Below are 21,871 nucleotides of genomic sequence, written 5' to 3'. Positions count from 1 at the left end.
ACTGAAGATACTTGTTCTTCCCAATTAAACTGTTCAATCCACATACGAAATTTGCACTGCTAATATACCTTTTACCATACTGTTATTATAACGTGCTGTTTTTTCACTTCAAACAGCTTGAAATAATAGAAACTTTTTTGAACAACTGATATTTTCTATTAGGGGTGCCAATGTGAATGGCACACAGTTTCAGTTTATTTTATTAAGTAGTTTTCTCCTCTTGCTATTTTCTTCTTTTAAATAAACTTGTATTTTTAGGTATGCAATTGTAGCTCAACATCTGAGAAAAAATATTGTAATCTGTTAAAGGAATTGTAAAGTTCTATACCACTCTAGAGGCATTACTTCTAGATTAGTTTGCTTTGGTTCAATTTTCAACAAGGGACTGGGATTTTTTTGTGTATCACTGCATCCTTCTCTTATCACTCTTAAAATACACATGTGTGTTCAAGGTTTTAATAAAAAAAAATTACTTTGTATTATATCGAAAATCATCTATATATTCTTATAATCAAATATATACTCTTTGCTTGTGTGTGTATGTATATATATATATTTATACATGCACACACAAACCTGATATAACGTGGTTGTTGGGTGACATGATTTACTCTGCGAAATATCAAATGTCAGTCAAAAATCAATTCCGCAGTGGTGGAGAAGGGAAGGGAAACATTCGTACACTAATAAATTACATTATTGTGTAAATAATATAAAATACAAACTTCTATAAATTACTCATCAGTTATGTTATTTTTTGCTGTCCTGTGACCAATCTCAATTTAGATAAACTGCACGCAATTTACAGTTACTTAATTTTGCACTGTCTTTAAAAAAATCATAAGTTTTCTTGGACGGACTCATGCAGTACATTTTTTCACTTCATATTGTTTGATTGTAGCACAATGGCGGAGATGAATGTTGTTCAATTCATTTTGCCATGAAATTACCTTGTTTATGTGATGAAGACCTGGAATGTCTTCTGCCTCCACATCATTTTCACCATTTTGTTGTCATTTTTGTTATGGACATCATCAGTTATATTTTTATCATGATTTCATAATGCAGACCACTACCTGCAGACTGTATGTCACTGTTCCGAATTCCACAACTGAAAAATTTCTGTGGTGACAGTTTATTCACTGGTATATTTCTTACAGCAGTTCTTAATGCTTTCACATGCAAAATCTACCGAATACATAACTGTTTTCAAATTAATGGATTTAAGTGAAGTTTCTGTTTCTCATGACAGTTTACTAGAGCACTGACCAGTTCATGCCAGTAATACAGTTTAAATGCTTTTTAGTACCCTGGATCAACGCCATAATTTTTTTGGCAAGAACATAACTCTTATGTTTCCATCTCAACACTATAGCGTATTAGATGGTAGATTCACTGAACAGTGCTCAAGAAGTGGCTGCAGACATTTCCTAACTGATGAAACAAATTCCATGTGGAACTACTTTGTGAAAATTTCACCTGTAATTCAAGCATTTTTCAAAAGCCTATGCAAGACTGGTAATGAAACCATGTTTTTTAACTTGCTTAAAACATCTGGGGCTAGAACTTTTCCCTTTGCGGACAGATTTAAGTTTTTGGCTTCTTGATATGTTTACATCAAAAAGGAGAATCACTCTGTTCTTGTACATTTTTATTCCTGATTTATTAGCAATGTTCCTCACATCCAGAGTTTTTGAAGGAAGCGATCTATAATAGAGTGTAGTTTCATCGCAGTTGTACACTTGATTTTCATTTAAATTTTTATCAATTATAATTTTTTTTAATTCTTGATGAAAATGTTCTGGAGATTCACTATCTTCCTCAATGCTAGTTTGACTTATACCGTGACAAGATTTCCAACATGAACACCATTAAAATCATTGGTCCCATGTAAGTCTTTATTTCACTAACTTTGCCTAATTTAGTTTTTTTCTTTGCAGTCCAGTTTCACTTTCAACTGTGTTCATGAAATTTCTAAGTTTATCTTCCTCTTTCATCCACCCCCATCTGTTCATTTTGGACACCACACACTTACGTGACAAACTTTCTTTGGTTTCCCTATTTTTTACATGATAGATAATTTTCATTTTGTCTACTATTGAATATACTTTTCTCTTCTGTGACATTTTATGTTCTGAACTTGCAACTTTACATTCAGAATGTGTGATTCAGATAAAAGTCATTTTTTACTGCCCTAGATTTTAAGTATTTCTGGCAGGTGAGATTTTTTTAAGCTTAGTAGAAGTACACTGTTGTTTTTATGTCTTGTTACTTTTGTAAAATCCTTTGGAATGCAGTGGTCACTGTCAACTAAGGGGGATGTGAGGCTGAATTTCCATTACTATATAACAAAAACTAAAAAACAATGATAATACTTTTTAATTTGAGTTATGCCAAACAAACACATACAAATAAACATTAAGTATGACTTACTTTACAATTATATGATTTTATTTTAAAATACAGTACTACATCGCTAGGCCTACATAAATAACAGAAGTTCATAATTTTAAACTGACATTTATAAAATACGCATGAAAAGTGAAATGTTTATCTTGCTTTTAAAATGATAATTATTAAGATTTTAAAATTATCTTAAAAATTTATCATATTTTTCATGTTTTAAGTACATCACAATGGAAAATAAAAGTTTTAGATGAAATTAATTAAATTATGTATTGAAAATTAATTTTATCAAAAAAAAAGTTAGTTTCTTTGTTAATATAGATTGTATACTAAAAAGTGAACTTCGGTTTCTTTTTGTTGTTCAGTTTCTAATAAAATATTTTAAGTAAAATATTTCCTCTAATTTAATAGAGGAAGAGAAGTCTGGCCGAAAATTATATCAAAAATTTTGTCAAGTTATGAATGACACATTTTTTAATAATTTTTATGCTGTATGATAACATTGAAGATTACTGAGATATAAAGAATTAAAAAATTGACATTATTGAACGTGTTTACACTATAATTCTTTATTTATTAGACAACGCTGGTAATAAATGTGTGTACCAAATACTCTTATTATTGTGATCAAATTTCTAATATGATCTTGAGATATACATTTTTCATTAATAAACACAAAATGGCAGACAGAAGAAAAACAGAAGGTAAATCAATCATAATCATCATATGTCTTCGTAAGACATTTTTTATTCATTTTGGCACGTAAATCTAGCCCCAGACCACCATTTTAGGTACATCTTATACACACACTCACACATATATATATATATATATATATTCATATTATTAATGAGTTAAAAATAAAAAGTTTTTTTTTTTGTACAACTTGTTTTATTCTTGAAATGTTAACCCTTAAAAATCTACAAGTAAGCTTTTCTTAAACACCAAGGAATACTATAAAAGTGCATAATTGCAAATTCTAACAGACACTAAAATTAAACTAAATATTACAAACAGAATCTTGAAAGTGGTAATTTAAAATTAAACATTAATATTAAAATAGAAAAATGAAAAAAAAGTTTAAAAATGTGTGATATACGAGTATTGTGTTATTCTTGGACAATATTTAAAGAGCAGCACCAGTTAGTTTTTTCATAAAAGGATGTTTCCTATCACAAGTATCTGATTTTAAGGCTATGTTAAGTTTTTGCAGATATTGCTCTTCTTTCATAATTTCTTCCTTGTACAGCATTTCTTCTTTTTGTCTTTCTTTTTCCTGTAATAAATTTTTTTTCATTTTCAGAAAGTTTGTCATGAAAATTACTGAATTATGAACAAAATTTAAAAAAGATTATAAATGTTATGTTTTTTATTATTCTTATAGCTAAAATAGCTCTTAAATAATGATATTATAATTTTTCTATTATCATTCAATGCTACTTGCTTACTTGAGCCAGAGGCAACTGATATCAAATGATGGTACATAGTACGCTTGAAAATTGCTACAACCTCATTGTAATGTCTTGTTTTCCATTTTGGTAATTTTTCTGATGCTAATTGTAAGTTGATAATAACATTGTATTTTTCTCAATTTAAATTTATCACTACCCTAACATGTAATCTAAAATGGACAACAAAAAAACAGTCTAAAATTGATAGTAGCAATTTTTTGCTCTGTTAATTTAATTTTATTTTTGTTTCTTCATTAGTTCTGATATTTTAGGTTTTTATTTTATTCTTTGCTTATAACATATTTATCATTATAGATATATGGCACATACTAAGAACATTTAGTGAAATGTTCTTAGATATGGTGTGTAGTGACATACTACATCCCTAAATTTCCCTAGGATTAGTGGTTTTTAAAAGCGTCCAAGGGGATATGAAAATGCATAATATAAAGGTGTAATACTAAACCAATTCATTTCCCCTTTGACTTTTCTTATTCAAGTGTTATGATAAATTTATACTATATTATTCAACATAATTTAAAATAGTAATCATTCATTTGATGTAATGTACCACCAGTTTCATTTAGAAAGTAAAACGTTTGACTATAAATTTAAAATAAATTATTAAGTATTTAAAAAAACTTTGTACTTTTCTTTACTGTCAATCATTCAGATTTTAAACATTAGGGAATTGCCCATTAATTTTGTTATCCACTCTTAACATCTTTTTTTACCTCACAATCATCTCTAAAAATAACTGCCACAATAACATTTTTTTAGTTTAGAAAAAATGAAGATCATTAAGAATTGTAGAGTGAGTGCTCAAATACTTCACAACCAAATTTTTTGAAGCAATATTGCTTGAGCTTTTAGACAAGTGAAGGTATGCATCATTGCAAAACAAAATATTATGTTACATTATTCCTTTTGTACTGCATAATGGAGTCAATTAGGTGCTTCACAGTAAGCCAGTTAATTATTGTTATTCTACTATAATGAAATCAACATGTAAAAGATCTTTCATAATCTAATTATGAATACTTGATCTTTTATAAGATCTTTCATAATTACAGAATACTTGTAATTCTGAGTTTCCTTAACTTTTTTCAGTTTTGAAAAAAGTTTCTGAATGATTCTATTTCATTGACTAGAATTTAATTGCAGTAGTTTTACAAAGACTATCTGCTTTGCTTTTTTGTCTTTGATAACAGTAGAGGAACACATTTAGCGCATATCTTCTATCAAAAATGTTCACCAAAAGGTCTTCTGTTGAAGAGATGTTAAAAATTTGAGTGAGCTATGTTATGAATTAATAACAAATCATCTACCTTAGCAACTTAAATGTTGTTTTTTCTTAGTTTTTCAATTGTAAAAAGATCATAATTTTGAACATTCAAAATCTTTCTTTATTGAATATGATGGGCATATAATTTATCAATAACCTCAATCCATATACTTATTTTATTTGTTCATAAATTTCTACTGCGTGAATTTTTCTGGAATTCCTGAACAAAAATCCACATTTGGCAAAATTTCTATTTTAAACACAGGAAAGCTATAATATATTTACAATTGCAAAACAAGACGCAAACTAATTTAAAACAACATTTAATTTTTTCATCATTGAAGGTACAACAGAAAACATTTAACCTACCAGGTACTGTTGATTTCAGTTGGGCATCATATCTAATTTTGGTTGGGTACCATTGTACCCTACAGCATTTTTAGAAAATATTTTCTTGATGTTGGTTTGAATGGTGCTGCATATACTTTATTTAGGTGGTTCAGAACATTATTTCTAATTGAAAATTTTACTGTAACTATATCACAGAGTTTGACGTTATAAAAGATTTCCAGACATTATTTTATGTTAAACAGTCAACGACCAATAAAAATTATGAAATAAAATTCATTGGAGTTTTAAGTGGTTATATGAATAAATATTATTAAAATCACTGTCAGTAAAAATAAGTACATGCGTGTTTGGTATAAATTATATCTGCAAAATATTTTTAAACCGTTTAAGAACAGCAAAAATGCAAAAAAGTAATAATAATTCAGCTATTAAGTAAAGGTAGTTTGTGAAAACTAAGTCAAATGAAAACATTTTGAAATAATTTTTTATAAAAACACTATTTTATAATTTGACTCGCTGTATAATTTAACTCATTCCAAATTTTTCAAATAGAACCACCAGGTTGATCTAGTGTTGAACGTATCTTTCCAAATTAGCTGATTTTGAAGTAGAGAGTTCCAATGTTCAAATCCTAGTAAAGGCAGTTACTTTTATATGGATTGGAATACTAGATCGGGGATACCGGTGTTCTTTGGTAGTTGGGTTTCAATTAACCACACATCTCAGAAATGGTCAACCTGAGACTGAACAAGACTACACTTCATTTACACTCACACATATCATCCTCATTCTTCCTCAGATGTAATATCTGATGGTGATCCCCGGAGGCTAAACAGGAAAATAAAATTTCAAGTAAGCAAGCAATAATGATGGAATTTTGAGCCAAGTATTTCATTTGAAAGGCTGTGGTTTTATGGGTCAGGTTGTGAGAGCTGAAAAATACTTTTATGAACTCTTAGAAGTTCCATATCCAAACACATTAAATTTCTTTGTGTGACAAAGTTTGAATTTAAGTATAACATCCACAAGAATAATAAGCCTTGTATTTTCACATAAACAATTATCATTAATAAATATTTATCCTTACTTTTTGTAATCATACTTACTGAAGATGAAATAACAGCTCAAGGTTTCAGCAAAACAGTGTCAGCATATGCAGCCGATTATTAATAAACCTTTTTACAAACGTTTTTGGTGATCAAATTATTACCGTAGGAGTCATCTGATTTCAGTTAACGGAAGTTTTTGAAAATAAATAGAAATTCATAAAAAACTTGTTTGATGTTGGTTAATTTCAACAATTACTATAAATATAAGGTGTATCCTAATTCTAACAAAAATAGTTGACTGCATAACCACACTAAATTTACATTATAAACTAACGACATGGAAAATACCAATATCCAATTATTCTTAATGTGAAGTAAGTCTAGTGTACTGTCGTGGACCAAATAATATGTCATTATTCTGGAAATACTGACCTTTTGCCTTTTATACTCTTCATCTTGTTCCTTCAACTCTTTTGCATACTGTTTTACTTTCATTTCCCTTTCTTTTTTAATCATTTCTTCATATTTTTTATGTTTTTCTAATTCTTCTTTTTGTAGTGTTTCTTCCAATTTCTTCATTTCATTTTCTTTTTCAATCCTTCTTAAATTCTCTTGAACTTGTGAATCACGCTCTTTAAAAACTTCCTGTTAAACAGAAAGATGAATTTATCTATCATACTGTATAAAGTTATGGAGATATTAAATAGATGTTTGTATAGTACATTTTATTAATTTAAAACATGATATTTTCATATGGCACAGAATAAACAAACCTGTAATAATTATTTGTATTAAATTATGTTTGAAGAGAGCAATCCCAACTATCACCTCTAGCTATTCACTCTGGATTATTAATCCTGTCCTTGCCTCCAAAATGTATAAATTACTTCTAGTAATAAATAATTTGGGATTTTTATGTCATAGACTGAAGATACGATCATCTATATCTGTTTATTCTCTATTTTAAAGAATGTTTTAACAAATAAAATAATAGAATTTTTGCCCTAGGAGTGATGCTGAACACAGTACTCAGAATAAATAAAAAAATAAGACTGTGCAAGTTCTTGGCAAAGATATTAAAGGAGTTATCAAACTAAAAGAAATAAAATTCTCACCCACAGCTGCTGTTGGCCCCCGTCTGCTACAATTTACTTGAAATTAATTACTGTTAAATTTTTTTTTTTTTTGTGGGGTAAAAAAACGCTTTTGCGCTATTATCGCCAGAGTCAAAATAATAACAAGAGGCTCCTTCTCGGATATTAAAATATAGTTAAAACTAAGATAAGAGTAGGAATAAAAGTGAAATAGTGAAAGGAACGCAATAATTAGGATAATACATGTAATGCGAATAACAAAATAATATAAAAATTTGTGACGGGTTAAATCTAATTAAGTATATTTAATTCTTTTTAGAAGTAAAAATACCTGGTCTAGTATGTTTTTGTCATTTTCTAGAATGGCCGTATGTCCCTCGGCAATTTAAATTTGTGACGTAAAGCCACATGAACATACGCAGCTCACATGGATGTGGTGTGCAATCAAGCAGCAGCAGCGTACCACTGTGTGTCTGATGCAACAATCAGACAAAGCTGACTGAGGTCTTTTAAAAGACTAATATCGGTGATATTTTCAGATGGACTATCTGGAGTTTCACTGTGGAATACTAACTTTGGTCTCATGAGTACAGGGAAAATATAGGACCACCTCTGCAAAGCATACGCATACAGAAGCTAGAGCTAAATACAACTGGGTTCACCTTGCTGCCCAGAGGACATCGTTCAAGACTCACTATGTACAGCCATCCACCCATTAGCATGATAGTTTCCACCTTGGGTTACGGTTGCATGTTGTAAGGTATGCAACACAGAGTGTAAATGTAATAAGAAATAGTGTAGGATGTTGTGTAGTTGTGTAAGGATATATTTCTTTCACTTTTACAGGATCAATAATTATTGGAGTAATCCTAATACTAATTATAATATTACTTAACTTAATCATACTTAATTTAACATTGTTTTATAATACAATTTAATATTTATTACTTAACTTAACTTAATTATACTTAATTTATATTATTTGTAAAAGATGAAAGATTAGGTGTGCACAAGGGTCTTGCTTGTTTTGTGGCACCATCCCTTTTCTATTAATCTTTTTAGTTTGAGTAAGGGTAAAAGTAAACAGTTTTATCTTATATAGGAGGATTAGTTTTGGTTCAATTCATGATTTACTCTGGTGGAAACTTATCTTTTCTGCAGTTAAGTATAGAGAAGATCAATCGTCACCAAATATTTATGTTTACTAATAAACCTTTCATCCAGTGCTACCCGCTAAGTTATATATGTAAAAAATCTATTACTATGTTAAGACCAATAGTATAAGGCATTATAATTAATTATATATGTAATCATAAATCATGTAATTACATGGAACATACTTTCAGCGTCATCAATATTAATTAGCCATCGTCTTAGTAGCTTTAAGAAAGTGTTTAGGTTCCTACTGGTCTTTATATGATTAAGGAAGTATCTTATACAATCTAGGAGCAGTACTTGAAAAGAATTTCATATAATTCGTTTTATTTGCTCTGGGGACATATACATTCCTCTTACTTTTAAGTTCGTACTCGGTTATCATACTATCTCTATGACCACTTCTGATAAAGAAAATTTTCATTACTTTATAAACATATAAATAACGTAGCAGTAATATAGACAATTCCCTAAATATTGGCAAAGAATGATCCGTAGTTCTTTTTTTACTTATTTTAACGAATCTTTTTTGGATTTTGATTATGGAATCTAAATTTGTAACATAAGTTCCTCCCCAACAGCTGATGCCGTAGTCTAGTCGACTATGCACAATAGCAAAATAAAGTTTTCTCATGGTTATTTTTGGGGATAGTTTGTTTAAAAAATAAAATATCCTAAGATAGCTTAAAAGTTTTTGCTTTAATAGCGCAATATGATTCTTCCAGGGTAGACCACTATCTAACACAATGCCCAAGTATTTACAAATATTACGTTGTTCGATCTCACTACATTCTAAACAGTCGGATTTATTTATCACACATTTTTTACATTTATATTTTATTGTAAGTGACAATTTTATATTCCCCTTTAAGCAGAAGTTGATATACAAAGTTTTTTCAACGCTCAAGTTCATATAATGATTTGAAAAGCATAACCGCAGTGCGTCTAAATCTGATTGCATGTCCTCGGCCACTTCTATCCAGGTGTTGCGGACATAACACAAGGCAGTATCATCTGCAAACGCATATACATTACCTTTAAGCGGTGCCAAACAGACACTATTTACATATATTATGAATAGTATGGCTCCCAATACGGATCCTTGTGGAACCCCTGCAAAGTTACTTAAACACCCTTTTATTCTTACGCACTGTCGCTTGTTGATCAGATAGCTCTCAAGCCAATCAAATGAAACACTTCTAATACCACTCATCCACAGAATGCGTAGAAGGACATTGTGGTCTACACAATCAAAAGCTTTTGTTATGTCTAAAAATAGACCGCTCACACATTTCTTATCATTTATGCCCTGAAATACTTGGGTAGTAAAATTTAAGAGCGCCTTTTCAGTATTGCTACCAGCCACAAATCCATATTGGTTTGTACTAAAAAAAAAAGTTTTTGAGGTATGATATTAATCTGTTCTTCATACATTTCTCATAGATTTTAGAGAAGATAATGAATAGAGATATTGGTCTATATTGAGTAACAGAGTTTTTATCTCCTTTTTTAAAGACAGGTATTACTACTGCTTTATTTAAAGCATCCGGGAATTTTCCAGATTAGAGGCTTATATTTACAAGAAAGGTTAAGACATGTGATATATGATCTACCGCTAATTTAACAATTTTTGAGCTTATTTCATCGATACCAGGGGATTTATTGTTTTTGAGATTTTTGATAATATTTTCAATCTCAGCATTAAGGACAGGCTTGACAAACATTGATGACACTTTACATTTCATATTTTCCAGATCATTATTTGTATCATTACAACTTTCATTTAATTGTTTACGTAAGTCACTTATAACATTTATGAAATAATCGTTAAATATGTTAGCTACTTGAAATCGTTCAGAGATCTTTTCTTTTTTGACCGGTTAAGGAATTAATTACTTCCCACTCCATTTTAAAATTTCCTTTACATCTGTCAAACATGTTATCATAGTAATTTTGTTTAGCCGATGTAATCTTAAGTTTAAGTTTATTCCTATATGTTTTATAATGTTAAATTAAATGTACGTTATTAGGGTGCGCTTTTGTTTTTTTGTATAATGAATTGCGTATTGATATCATTTCACACAGTTTATCTGTCATCCATGGTTTTAATTTTTTGAATTGCTTACCTGTATGACTAATTGAGTTTTAGATTTGTTTATAATTTCAGTAAATTTTCTTATGAAAATATCAAAAGCTGCTGACGCATCGTTATGTATATAAACATCACGCCAGTCTACTTTAGCGATAAGGGAAATGAATTTATGATAATCAATTTTAATAGCATTCATATTATTCTCATTTTTAATAGTATTGGAATGCGACACATTACAGATATGCGATATCCCGACGCCTATAAGACTATGATCTGTTATCTGCAAATGACTCACAGTTGAAACTATTTCATAATTTTTTTTATTTTCTATTCTTGACAATAAGTGATCAATGCATGTTCCACTTGTAAGTCGTGTGGGTTCATTTAACTAATGATTCAAATCCATGGCAGTTATAAATAGTTTTATATTCATCTATTAGGTGGGATTTGGAAAGTAGGTTTAAGTTAAAGTCACCGATTATTATGCAGTTATTAGAATTAATTTTAGACAGCACATCATTAAATTCATTTAAGAAGTGCCTCTTATCCTTACTATATATATGTTGTAATAATTGAAATTCAAATGTGTATAGTGAAAGTGTTCTGCAGCTCTGTGTGTAGTGGGAAGACAAGCTGCAGAGGCTATGCCCTTGGGAATGCGAACTCCCAAGTTGGTGATAGTTTATTGATAAAATTTGTTTCAGCAACAGACATTGTCAAATATTTCACTAAGAATTTATTTTGTTATCCTTTTTTTTATTATAATTATCTGTGCAAAATAATCATCAGCTGATCGTAGTTTGGATTATTTATTTGAATGATTTCAATATTTAGAAAAATCGTTTTAAGTTAGCAATAATTTAAATTTAAAAAAAAAGCTTTGTTTGACTTGCATATGTATATTTCTTTTATTTAAAAAAAAAAATGTTTTGAGTAATTTGTTGTGTTTATGAATTCAATGGAAAAAATAAAGGAACTGCTCCCTCCTACTTCACACGTCACCACATACCTTTAGTATCTGAGCTCGGATGCTTATAATTTGTTTTTTTTTTGTAAAGAAAAGAGTTTATTCAAGTTATTTAGATGATACAGGCACACTTTATAGTGCAAATCAGCCAATATTGCAGTTAGTAACTAACAAATACCATACAGATAAGATATTATCACATTTCATTGATAGTCTCACTACATGAGTTCTGTTAGTATTACAACCTCACAAGGCTACTTACTAATGTAGCAATACTTCACATTATAACCTACTGATTTTTTAATTATATAATTTCTATTTATACAATATCAACAATATAATGTAATCAGAAACTGATTACAATATAATATATTCTTCAATATAATCAGAACCATGTATAAATTAAATTAATGTTATGATTATCATGAAATTATGAATAGCACAGAAAAATTTGAAAAAATTACTGGAATGGAAGTCACAAAAATAGCAATTATTTTGACTCCACCTTTTTAAATGGTGGCTCCATCTCAGAGCCTTTCTTTAAAAGCCATAATTAATTTTTTAAAAATACTGAATTTTTGTGAAACAAAGTTTTGTTGTATATACATGTACAGAGTGTTTATAAAAGAACTCCTCCTTATTTTGCCTCAGATTCAAGTATTATTTAAACAATATTATATTTAAGTTTTACTTACATTAGTTTATATTCTGAAAGGGTAAATTTTGACGTTTTTTTGATGTTTAATATGCTTCAATATTTGCACTATTCATTGCCCTGCAGCAAATTACATCCAAATGGTAATCCAGCTCCTCCCATGTACTTGTTAGCATGTTAGGTGTAATGGATACTATTGCTGCAACAATTCTCTCCCATAGGTGGTTGATGTCATGGATTTTCTTTCACTAAACAATGTTTTTCACATGCCCCCACAAAAAGAAATCTAGTGGGGTTATCATGTCTGGGCTTCTTAGTGGCCATGCAATCAGCCCTCCTCCTCCAATCCACCTGTTTAAAAACCTAATGTTTAATGCAACATGGGCACGATTGCTGTAATGCAGCAGAGGACTGTCTAGCTGATTGAAAATTAATCCTTTTTCTTCAACATACATAGTTCGAGCATACCATAGAAAATACCCACATTTACTGTGCTTTCTACAAAAATTAATCGGCCTGCAAGAGTCACACTGATGATGTTTGATAATTTCATGCAGTGGCTCTAATTCCTCAATCCTGCAATTGTATTGATATAGTCGCTCACTAATGTAGAATGTCACCTCATCTGAAAACATGTAATTTTTCAGGTAGTCCTCATTCTCAAATGTTTTTAAGCATTAAAGCTGCAAACTCCAATATTTTCGCTTTGTCACTGGGTTTAATTTCATTTAAAAGTTGTTTTTTATGCACCTCTTCAATAAAAGCCTCTTATGCACCATTTCATGCACTAAGTTTGGTATTCCTAACTTGAACCTACCTTGATAATGACTTTTTCCTACACATACAATATGCAGAAGGCCTGCCTGGTGACTTCCCCTAAAAGACATTATCCGTTTCTTTAAACTGATTAAATCACTGGAATACTGTTTTATTTGTAGGCGTGGCACCGCCATGTTCATGTCAATAACTACACTGAACTGTCCTAACCGAACTTGTTTCGATAAATCAAATCACGCACTGAGCTTTCTGCTTTTTTATGACAAAAAAGCTTTCGCATTATCAAGCCCATGTTAAAATAATAACAAGAAGCTTCTTCAAGGATATTAAAATATTAGAAAAATATGGTTAAAACTATAATGAAAACTAAGATAATAATAGGAATAAAATTGAAACAGTAAAAGAAATTTAGGATAATACATGAAACGTGAATAATAAAATAATATCAAAAGAACGTTCTGCTGTGAACACCGCAGCAGAAATCGTAGAGAAAAGGTAGTTACGTTCATACGGATTTGAGTGCTAGATCGTGGATACTGGTGTTCTTTGACGGTTAGATTTCAATTAACGACACTTCTCAGAAATGGTTGACCTGACTCTGTATAATAGTACACTTCATTTACATTCATACACATCATCCTCATTCATACTCTGAAGTAATACCTTCCAGTGGTTCCAGAGGCTAAACAGAGAAAGAGTGTTGTATGGAGATATGGCTGCTTTGTGAATCAGCACTGATACACAGGACGTGACTCAGCAAAATCATGACGAATTCATTCACACAAACGCAACGTTTGGCTAACTGAATGCAGTATAATGTTTAATAAATGATATTAGTATTAATTCTTTAATAAATATAAATAGAAATAAGCTTTTTACAGTTTTTTTAAAAGCAAATATTGTTTTTTTAAAGATTTTTAATTTTTATGGATGATTCTCGAGTATTTTTTTCCCAGTTTTGAGTCGCATTTACGATACGAAATTCATTTTCATTTATATTGAACTTTGCACTGAATTTCATCAAGCTACTTCATAATGCATTAATAATTCCATGTCATCATTAAAAAATAATAATGATAAATGTTAATTTAATAATAATTTTAAACTGCCAAATTTTAATACATTTTTTGAGCTATGACAAAATATTAAAAATTTTGTGGAGATTTAGATTAATATGAGTAGAAATACCCGTTAGTTTGGTACCTTCTCATTGATAACATTGAGAACACTAACAGCACAGAGAAATGCACTTATTCATTAAATAAGTTACGCTACACAAGTAATCTTTTTGTAAATTTCATTTAAAACACTTTTTTGATCATGTGAATGAATATAACACTAAAGAGTTAATAATTAAATAATTTATAATTAATTAATAAATGTGGTTATTTTATTAGTATATCAATTTTTTTTTTTTTGGTTTCTACAAAGCAGAGACATTGTTTTATGTTACCTTTTTTAATTGTATCTTTGCTTTTTCAGTTTGAATTAGAAAATCATCATAATTTTTCATAATTTGTTCCATCTCTCGGCGTCGTGTATCATCAGCTTTCCTTTCTTCTTCTTCCTTCCCTCTTTTCATTTCATCTACATATGACTGGAATAATTCCATTTCACGTCGTAATTGTACCTATAATTAATAGTAAACAATAGTAATAATTCAAATTAAGTGTCAGAATGAATTATTAACGATAATGTACAAAAAGAATTTCATAGTAAAATGTATGTACTACTTATTACTTTTCATTGATGAAATGTGTTTTAAATAATAAGATAATAGCCTAGTCTTACAGAAAGGTGTCTCATCTTTTCCATAGTGAATTTTTGTATTAAAATAAAGATTTTGAAAAATACTTTATAACAATGCAAAATTGTCCTATTTTTTTACTGTAAGTTAAGAATGCTGTCATTTCATCCACATTTATTGCAAAGAGCAGTCAAATTAAAGGAAATTTTATAAGCTTTAATTTTGCACTCTAATAATTTTTGTCTAATGTCAGTACTTTCAAAAATATTACACAGAGAGAATACCTCTGTAATTTAATATTTGTGACCCCAACATGATATTAAATAATTCCATATTTTCAAAAACAAACAAAAAATGGGTATCTTCATATATCTAAGTATTAAAATTTAGATACCTAAACTTAATTATTAATTCTGGATCTAAATTCTTAATCCATTTACTTATAAAAATTTTTATATAGTGCAATGAGTTTTATTTTAATTTTTTATATGTTATTAAAATAGAATATATTTCACGTGTTTATAAAAACACTGTCAGATATATACATTATTTTATCAGACATTTCAACCTCTGTATCAAATAATAATATTTATACCACCAGATACAGTTAAAAAGAACACTATCTATTTAGCTGAAGTGAAATGACATGGCTATAACCATGGTACGATAAGAAATCTGTATCAGATATGTTGAATTCTGCATTGTACTATGGTGAAGGCTATAGGATATTTAAATGCTACAACGTATACACATGCTGAAATTTTTAATAATTTTTTGACTATGTATAATTTTAAAAGAGATATTTTTAATATTCATATTTTAATTATGTGTATTTTATAAACTAAATCTGCTGATGATGGAGCTGATGCTCTACTTCAGAGAAATATATAAGTATTTTTATTTTTTATAAATTGTATCTGGTGGTATAAATACTATTATATAATAGCATGTATACAAATGTATAAATAGAAATATTATATATATGTATATATTAAAAGATTTATCATATTATTTTAAAAAATGATATTTTCCTAAAAACAATTTATTCTTTATTTAGTAAACAATTTATTCAGTATAAAAATTAGTAGTTTAATGCAAAAAAAGAATTTACTTACCTCACCCTCCACTCAATACTCTATGCACCCTCTCTCTGTATTCATTATGGCCCTCCACAATTCTAATAAGCAAGTAAAACTAAATACATTTTGCAAAAAAATTAATTTTTCTTTATGTCTTATTTTAGTATATTACTTTATCATCTGTAAAATCCTTTACTAGTAGTACGCTTCATGTTATCCTAGTTGTTTGAAAACTAACTATTCTTGTCATACAGTAATACAACAATACCTAACAGAAACTTACTTTACAGATGTTGGAAATGGTTCGAACATCCAGACATATCTGCATGCATTTCGTCTAGTTTTTGAAGACTCTCACCAGCTGTTCTTGTGAAATCACAAATATCAGTTTGAATTTCCTAGAGGCTATGGCAGTCTGCTCAATAAAAATTACTTTTTGCATAACCCCAGATGTAAAAATCCATAGACTTTAAGTTCAGAGAACAAGGTGACCACAACCCACCTCATTCTCATCTTCAGTTAGCTCTCCTCTGGACTAGTAAATCATTTCACAATAACAAACTGAATATTGCAAAAAATATTGGGCAGACTATTCTTCACCTGGGTATTACAATCCAAACCTCAATCTTCTGATCATGTACAGCGTGTGGGTTGTTGACAGACCATAAACATAAGTTCTGTATGTGTGGACATATACACTGATAAATGGAATCATGCCTCACTGTTATAGAAATCTAAAATATCATCAGAATTGTTTAAACTATTGAAACCATTCACAGTATTGAATTTATTTTCCACAATCTGCAACTAGTAAGTTTTGAACCGCTTTCACTTTATATGGGATGAGACTGAACTTCTTACAAACTGTCTTGTGTGCATTTGCAACACCAATGTTCTTTTCTTGAGCCAACTATTGCTTGGACTTGTGATGTTGCATAGCAGCTGATTATGTCATAGATTCTTTTCGAGTATTAATGGTCCACCACTTCACTTAAATTCCTTTACTAATCCCGACTTCCTAAATTTCTTGATTAGCACTCTTACACTATGTCAATTAGTACCAGGAAATTTAACAGAAAATTAGTTTTTCATTCTTTGTGTATTCACCATGCTCTCAGAAGAAGTATTCAACTAGAAACAAGTGGTGTTCTTAAGAACACCATTTTGAGTGCACATGGAAAGACACAGTCTCAATTATTTAAAGGCGATGAACAAAGAAGAACCAGACACATCTTCTCTTCTCAAGGTCACCAGCCTGACCAGCTTGTGGAGCTAACTGCACATAACACAAGATTACCAACCTTTGCAGAAAACATTACTTGCAGCTCATGAGATACAATCCCTAAACATATAATTATGTTTTGTGTAGTTACTTTTCGAGTGCACTGTATAATCAATAGTGAATCAAATACCTTCTTGTTCTTTCTTATGAGTCATAACAGGATGGTTATTTACAAGAAAGTTTTGAAAACTATACAGATATGGATACATACAAATTTCATGGTAGGTAATTCTAAAAATGTAAAAGAATTAAAAACCAAATAAATTACAGACATTAATTGTGATACAAAAGGCAGGAGTGTAAAGGAAAGAAACATAACTAAAACTCAAAAGAAAAATTACAAGAATGTGAAAATTCTTTCACATATTCTTTAACCATACCATCACCCAAAACAAAGCCAAGGTGTTGTGAGGTACAATTTGTATAAAGTAGAATGTAGTTCGTAGATATAATTGTTTTTACATAGGTATAGTTATTTTTTGAATGAACTATATAAATAGTAATATTAAAAAATTAACAGCCTTGTAGAAATATGAATACTGCAATCAATCATTGCAATATTGCAATCAATCATGAATTGCATTCAGTATTAACAATACAACTAAACCACTTTTTCAAAAATTATACATGAAAATTAACTCATTCATTAATTATCAGTTTGTTATCTTTGACTCAATCACTTGACACAAAATCTATAATAATTAAAAAATTAAATTATGGAAAAGAAACCTGCTATCTAACAAACATTTTTATGTGGTGTATAGTATTTAATTTAACAAGTAATTTCACAATGCGATAACTGTTCAGCATTACCTTTGTGTCAGTTTTTTTGGCTTGTTCTCTCTCAATTTCATATTGAATTAATTTGCAAAATGCTAACTCCATATCCTTCTCTTGTTTCAATCTTTCATTTAAAAGTTCTCTCGATTGCTGTACTTGTTGTATCATTTCTTCTCGCATTTTTGTACGTTTTTTATTTTCTTCTTCTTTCTCTGAAATTAAAGGACAAATTATTATTATTATTTTTGGTAATATATTTTGTTTCACATAAGTTCTAAATAATTTTTATTTTAACTACATTAAAGTGGAAATTTTGTAATTATTTACTAATACCAAAATAAAATAATTCCTGAACAAAACCATAAATTGTCACAATTAATATCTTATTGACATTATTTCTACTTCTGTAGATTGATTGCATCCTCACCTACTATCCTTCTCCTTTTTCTTATACTATATTCCTTTCTTCCTTGAACAGACAACATCAAATCATATCAGTTTCTTTCCTGTTTCCTTCTAAGTGAACATACCGACTTCTTTTAGTTTCTGGTGGGACAACCATGTCTTTATTAGGGTCAGTGGTGAACAATACAGTGTCCAGGCTAAAAGTATCTAACCCACTGGGTTGGTCTAGTGGTGAACGCGTCTTCCCAAATCAGCTGATTTGGAAGTCGAGAGTTCCAGCGTTCAAGTCCTAGTAAAGCCAGTTATTTTTACACGGATTTGAATACTAGATCGTGAATACCGGTGTTCTTTGGTGGTTGGGTTTCAATTAACCACACATCTCAGGAATGGTCGAACTGAGAGTGTACAAGACTACACTTCATTTACACTCATACATATCATCCTCATTCATCCTCTGAAGAATTATCTAAATGGTAGTTACTGGAGGCTAAACAGGAAAAAGAAAGAAAGAAAGACTAAAAGTATCTAAAAGTAACAGCTTATATTAACAGAACCAGTTAATTTAATTTAAAGATTTAATTTTTTAATAAACACAGCAACTCACCTAGTTTTAATATAGGTTAGTAAAATTCAATGTTTGCACCTTTTGTAGCTCGGCAGATGTCTAGATGATAATCTAATTCTTGCCAGGTGTTTAGAAGCATCTGCGACATTATCAGACCAACAGCTTCAGCAATTCTCTTTTTTAAATTGTCCAAATTTTGAACTTTTCTTTGGTACACACAACTTTTAATAAATCCATCAAACAAAAACATCCAAGCATCCCCTCCTTTAGCCATGCAGTTGAACCTCCTTATCCAAACCAACATCCGGGAAAAGTATTGCTCAAGAAAATGGTAACATCTCAAAAGTGAGTTGGTGGAAAGTGTGATGGAGCACCATCTTGTTGAAAACTTAAGCCTGTAGGAATCTGAGGAACAGCAAAACTCAAATATTTGAGGTACGTGTGTCTTGTCAAAATGGGCTCCATGAAAAAAAAACAGACCAATGACACCATTTTTGTACATTACTAACTTGACATCGACTTAGGTGTGCCCCTTTCATTTTCGATTAATCTATGGGGATTTTCAGTACCCCAAATTTGACAATTGTGTCATAACTTTCCCACAGGTATGAATGGGAATAGTTGCTTCATCCTAAGTAACAGTATATCAAGATAATTGCGACTGTTTAACAGAGCCGCTTATGAACAGTGTAACAAGGAATTTGCAGTTTGTAACTAGCCCACCTAATTGACTTATAGAATTAGCAGTAAATATATAGCATATACGATTGATCCACACTCTCGTCACTACTGAAACTTCTGGATGATTTCCAGTGAAACCAAACTTTTAGTTTCTCTTAAAGTCATGTTCCACTGATGAATATACTTGGATATAGATTGATAGGTATTCCATCCAGTTTGTACACGCTGATGAACACGTGTTGATTGAAACTCCACTAACCAAAGCATGTACTGAACTTTCTGTTGTGGGGTCCACATCTCAACTGACTACTAATCACTACAATTGCATTGTAAGACGGCTTCCCTGCACATTCACATTCCTCTGACCTTGAGAGTATACAGAACAAATCTTGAGATATTTCATGTGGATTGAGCCTACATTTAAGATATTACGACTGGTTTTCTAAATATAGGCCATTACTTTTGGATACTTTTAGCCCAGACATCCTGGACTTTCTGTGGGAATGTCCAGGGACTGTTACGTAACTATGAGGGTTTGCACCTTTGTGCAACTAAAACAGTTCTGCCTTTCTAAAAATTAAACTATTAATTTTTTTCTTTTTTCCTTTCTCTGTTGTTCCCATTAGGAGTGAACCATGAATGTTATCATACTATTGATTCACTTTCTAGACATGTTTTGAATTGGATTTAAAAATTATTTTCAACCACATGTATATGATTTAATTGTGGCTATTTAAGTAATACATCAGTTTTATTGTTTATACTTAATGTTTAAATATGTTAAAATACATACTTAATATACGTACTTATTTAGTGTACATATAGAACACTTAGAATGTTGTTAAATTTCTATTTGTTATTTGTTTGTATGAGTTAATCAGCAAGTAAATGTTAATTAGTAATATTTTCATGAGCCCATTGTCTGTTTGTTTGAAGCTGCATCTTAGTTGTTCAAAATGGAATTTTGCTGTCTGAGAGTTTAGTTATGTATTACAGGCGCAATGTGTTTAAGAGTTTTTGGGAATGATAAAATTATTTGTTCTAGCTACAGAGTATCTCAACAATTTTTTAAAATTATAAGATTTCTTGCCTTATACTAGTTTCTTTCTTTATATATACTAGTGTGATAGATCTTTCTATTTTGGTGGTCTTGGTTTTGTTTTTATTTATTTTATATAGGAGTGAATTTATTTATTTCTTATATTTATTACTGGAGAGGTATTTGTTGAGAGCCAATAAGGAATGATTCCTGAAAGAGGGCAGCAGCTCTTTCAGTAGTTGTTAAGGGTGTAGGTCAGGACGACTTAAACGGCCATATCAACATCACTCAATCCTCTGAGTACTGTGTAGCTGAAAGCAATGAAAACTACAGCTGCTTTTTTTTCCAAGAAAATGTAGCTCTGCATTTTCATATAACAAAGATGGAGGCGCCTTCCTTGGTAAAATATTCTGGAGGTAAACCTAAACCGAATCTAAAACCTAAATCGACAACAATTACCGTCTATATGCCTACAAGCGCCTATGATGATGATGAGGTAGAGTGTGTATATGAAGAAATTGACAAAGCAATTAACACAAAAAGGGGATGAAAATTTAATAATAGTTGGAGATTGGAATGCAAGCATTGGAAAAGGCAAGGAAGGAAATACAGTGGGTGAATACGTGAATACAGGCTGGGCAAAAGGAAATGATAGAGGGGACTGAATTATATAGTTTTGCACGAAGTATAATTTAGTAATTGCCAACACCCAGTTTAAAAATAATAATATAAGAATATGCACATGGAAAAAGCCAGGTGATACTGCAAGGTATCAGATAGATTATATCATGGTTAAGCAAAGATTTAAATCAATTTGTCGACTGCAAAGCTTTCCCTGGAACAGACATTGATAGTGACCACAATTTAGTGATAATGAAATGTAGATTGGAGTTTAAAAACCTGAAGAAAAGGTGTCAGATAAATCGGTGGAATTTAGAGAAGCTTGAGGAAGAGGAGGTAAAGAAGACTTTTGAGGACATCGCAAGAGGTCTGAGTAAAAAAGATAAAGTA

General features: G+C 30.1%; 1 protein-coding gene across 1 annotated transcript in view; it reads right to left on the bottom strand.

The window, feature by feature from the left end:
• Nucleotides 1-3,441: 3,441 nt before the first annotated feature.
• The window catches only part of LOC142321240 (cilia- and flagella-associated protein 53-like), a 32,212-nt gene continuing 13,782 nt past the window's right edge, over nt 3,442-21,871 (bottom strand). The window contains exons 6-9 of the mRNA XM_075359237.1: nt 18,204-18,382; nt 14,736-14,912; nt 6,975-7,187; nt 3,442-3,682 (exon numbers count right to left, since the gene is read on the bottom strand). Coding sequence (XP_075215352.1) covers nt 3,533-3,682; nt 6,975-7,187; nt 14,736-14,912; nt 18,204-18,382 — 719 coding nt within the window. The 3' untranslated portion in view covers nt 3,442-3,532. The remainder of the gene's footprint in view (nt 3,683-6,974; nt 7,188-14,735; nt 14,913-18,203; nt 18,383-21,871) is intronic.

Source organism: Lycorma delicatula, chromosome 3 (assembly GCF_047948215.1).
Source record: "Lycorma delicatula isolate Av1 chromosome 3, ASM4794821v1, whole genome shotgun sequence".
Lineage (NCBI taxonomy): Eukaryota > Metazoa > Arthropoda > Insecta > Hemiptera > Fulgoridae > Lycorma > Lycorma delicatula.
Note: the sequence above shows the minus strand (reverse complement) of the source record. Positions and strands in the feature narration are given on the sequence as shown.